We start from the raw sequence: 2,363 nt of genomic DNA on the forward strand, positions 1-2,363 counted from the left end.
ATTCTCAACTTACAAATGAATCCAAAGCTCAGATGGGCTGTAACTTGACTAAATAGCAGAGCCGGGCACTCTATAGCTCATTCCACTATAGCAGAGTGTCCTACTGCCCCAAAAGAAAGGTGAGTGTCTCCTGCTCACATGGTCTCTGCTCCTGGCCCCTTGGACAACCCCCAGGCGCCATCCCAAACCCTTCGCCTGGAGGGTCTGCCCACCCTACCCGCTTCCACCCCACCGAGGCGGCCTTGGCCCGTCTGCAGGCTGTCCTGCGACTGAGTTCTTGGAGTGGCATCAGACCTCAGTAGGGCAAAGCCGCCTGTCCCTGACACGGGACGAGGACGGCAGAGACTCGGAATGACCAATGTCAGGCCACACTGGTATGCCTGCCCAGCGTATGAGAAGAGAAGGAGCTTGGGCTCCAATGTTCCGGTTCCACGGGGTCCGGAGGTCTGCCTCAGGAAGGGGGAGTGCGGCACCTGTGGGACGTCCAGGTGGAGGCTCTCGGGGGCACGTGGGTGCACAGCCGGTGGGCTGGAGAAAAACTCGGGAGTCATCTACACAGGGTGCTGGAAGGAGCGATGGTCTCAAGAGACAGGGAGCAAGAGGGCCTCGGATAGAACCCAGACGGACAGTGACATTTGAGGGACTTAAGGGACAGGCCGGAGAGACAGGTAGGAGGGAAGCCAAAGTGTGGTGTCTGAGAAATTGAGAGAAAGGGTTCTAAGAACAGTCAACAGGGTAAAATTCTGCTCTACAAGCCGAGTGCACTCAGCTAGGAAAGGTCCACTGGGCCTCACAAGACGGTGGCCAGAGAGTGTGCCCATGACGGTGTCCATGCTGCCTGCAGAGTAGATCCCAGTGGGCTTGCCGACGACTGGGGGACAGTGTGGTCGGCTCTCCCAGAACGCTGGCGCTGAAGGGGAAGGCTGGAGAGGGTGGGGGCCAGGGGGGTGCGTGCTTGTGTGGCCGCCCCACACCCCCATTCTCCTGGGCGCTCTCTCCTGCCTTTGCCCAGCTTTGGACTGGTCAGATGGTTTGAGTCTTGAGTTGCTAGTTAGGTGTCCCTGGACAAGCCACCCGAGTTCTCTGTACGAGGCCCTGCAGGTGCGACTAAGGATTAGGTGAGGCTCACAGGGCGAGGGTTGATGCAGCGACTGTTCACAGGAGACGAAGGGGCTTTTCTCTGTGTCTTCTCCACACCCAGGTTCAAAAATGACCGGGCTAACTATTCACTCAACACAGATGACCCGCTCATCTTCAAGTCCACCCTGGACACTGATTACCAGATGACCAAGCGGGACATGGGCTTTACTGAAGAGGAGTTTAAGAGACTGGTGAGTGAGCGTGGGCCTCAGTGGCCTTGACCCTGGGCATGTGTAAGGCCTGCAGGGCCCGGAACCTCTGGGGCTGAGTGCGTTTGCCTCAGCGGGCCAAGCCAGACCCAGAATTAGCCGCCTTCCCCAGCGTCGTCCTGGCCTAGGCCAAGTGTGGTGTTCCGTCCTTTGGGTTGAGACCTTCAGGGAACGCCAGGAAAGCTGTCTACCCTCTCCCTAAAAGATGCTCAGCTATAAAATTTTGCACTTTTCAGGCTATTCATAGATCCCAGGCCGAGCCCTTGATTTTGGGGGTTATAACACCCCAAAGTCTGTCCCTGCAGGGGTATCTTTCTGGCCCCGTCTCAAAGTTTCTCCAGCTTTCTTCTCCCACGGCTGTATCGTGGAGTGCCACTTTGAGAACACAGGACCTCATGGCCTCTGCCCTGGCACTTGCTGCTATGTGACCTGGGACCAGTTCTCGCCCCCCACTCCTGAGCTTAATCGCCCATATTCAGTGAAGAGGGTGCGCTGTCACTGGATTGCCATGCTCTCTAATTCCACGTTGTCTGCTGCGCCGGTGGCTCCCAGAACATCAACGCGGCGAAGTCCAGTTTCCTCCCCGAGGGCGAGAAGAGGGAGCTCCTGGACCTGCTCTATCACGCCTACGGGATGCCGCCTTCGGCCGCTGCAGGTACCTTCCCGTCTGAGCTTCTGGGCGCTCGGCTAGCCCGCCTTTCTGTGGGACTTCGAGCAAGATGCCCTCCCTTCCTGTCTTGGGTGGCACCAAGGATGTGTGATGACTCCCTGGGTACAAGTCCCTGGCTGGTGGCAGCCTCGCACTAGATCAGCTTATTTTCTGTATAATGCTGTCTTGATGCTGGTCTGAGAGAGAGACTTTATGAAGTCCGGTCCTAAAGGTCTTGGCAACTTGGAGCATCTGCATGACTGCCCAAAGCCAAGAGCAAGGAGCAGGGCCCAGGTCTTAGCTCTGTTCTGCTCCTTCCTGTGTGGCCTTGGCAAGGCATTCCTTTGCTCTAAGCCTGTCTCCCC

General features: G+C 57.4%; 1 protein-coding gene across 1 annotated transcript in view; it reads left to right on the plus strand.

Moving 5' to 3' along the window:
• The window catches only part of ADA (adenosine deaminase), a 36,872-nt gene extending 34,691 nt beyond the window's left edge, over nt 1–2,181 (plus strand). The window contains exons 8-9 of the mRNA XM_023536052.1: nt 1,202–1,331; nt 1,902–2,181. Coding sequence (XP_023391820.1) covers nt 1,202–1,331; nt 1,902–2,156 — 385 coding nt within the window. The 3' untranslated portion in view covers nt 2,157–2,181. The remainder of the gene's footprint in view (nt 1–1,201; nt 1,332–1,901) is intronic.
• Nucleotides 2,182–2,363: the final 182 nt, after the last annotated feature.

The sequence above is a fragment of the Pteropus vampyrus genome, unplaced genomic scaffold, assembly GCF_000151845.1.
Source record: "Pteropus vampyrus isolate Shadow unplaced genomic scaffold, Pvam_2.0 Scaffold147, whole genome shotgun sequence".
NCBI classification, from domain to species: Eukaryota; Metazoa; Chordata; class Mammalia; order Chiroptera; family Pteropodidae; genus Pteropus; species Pteropus vampyrus.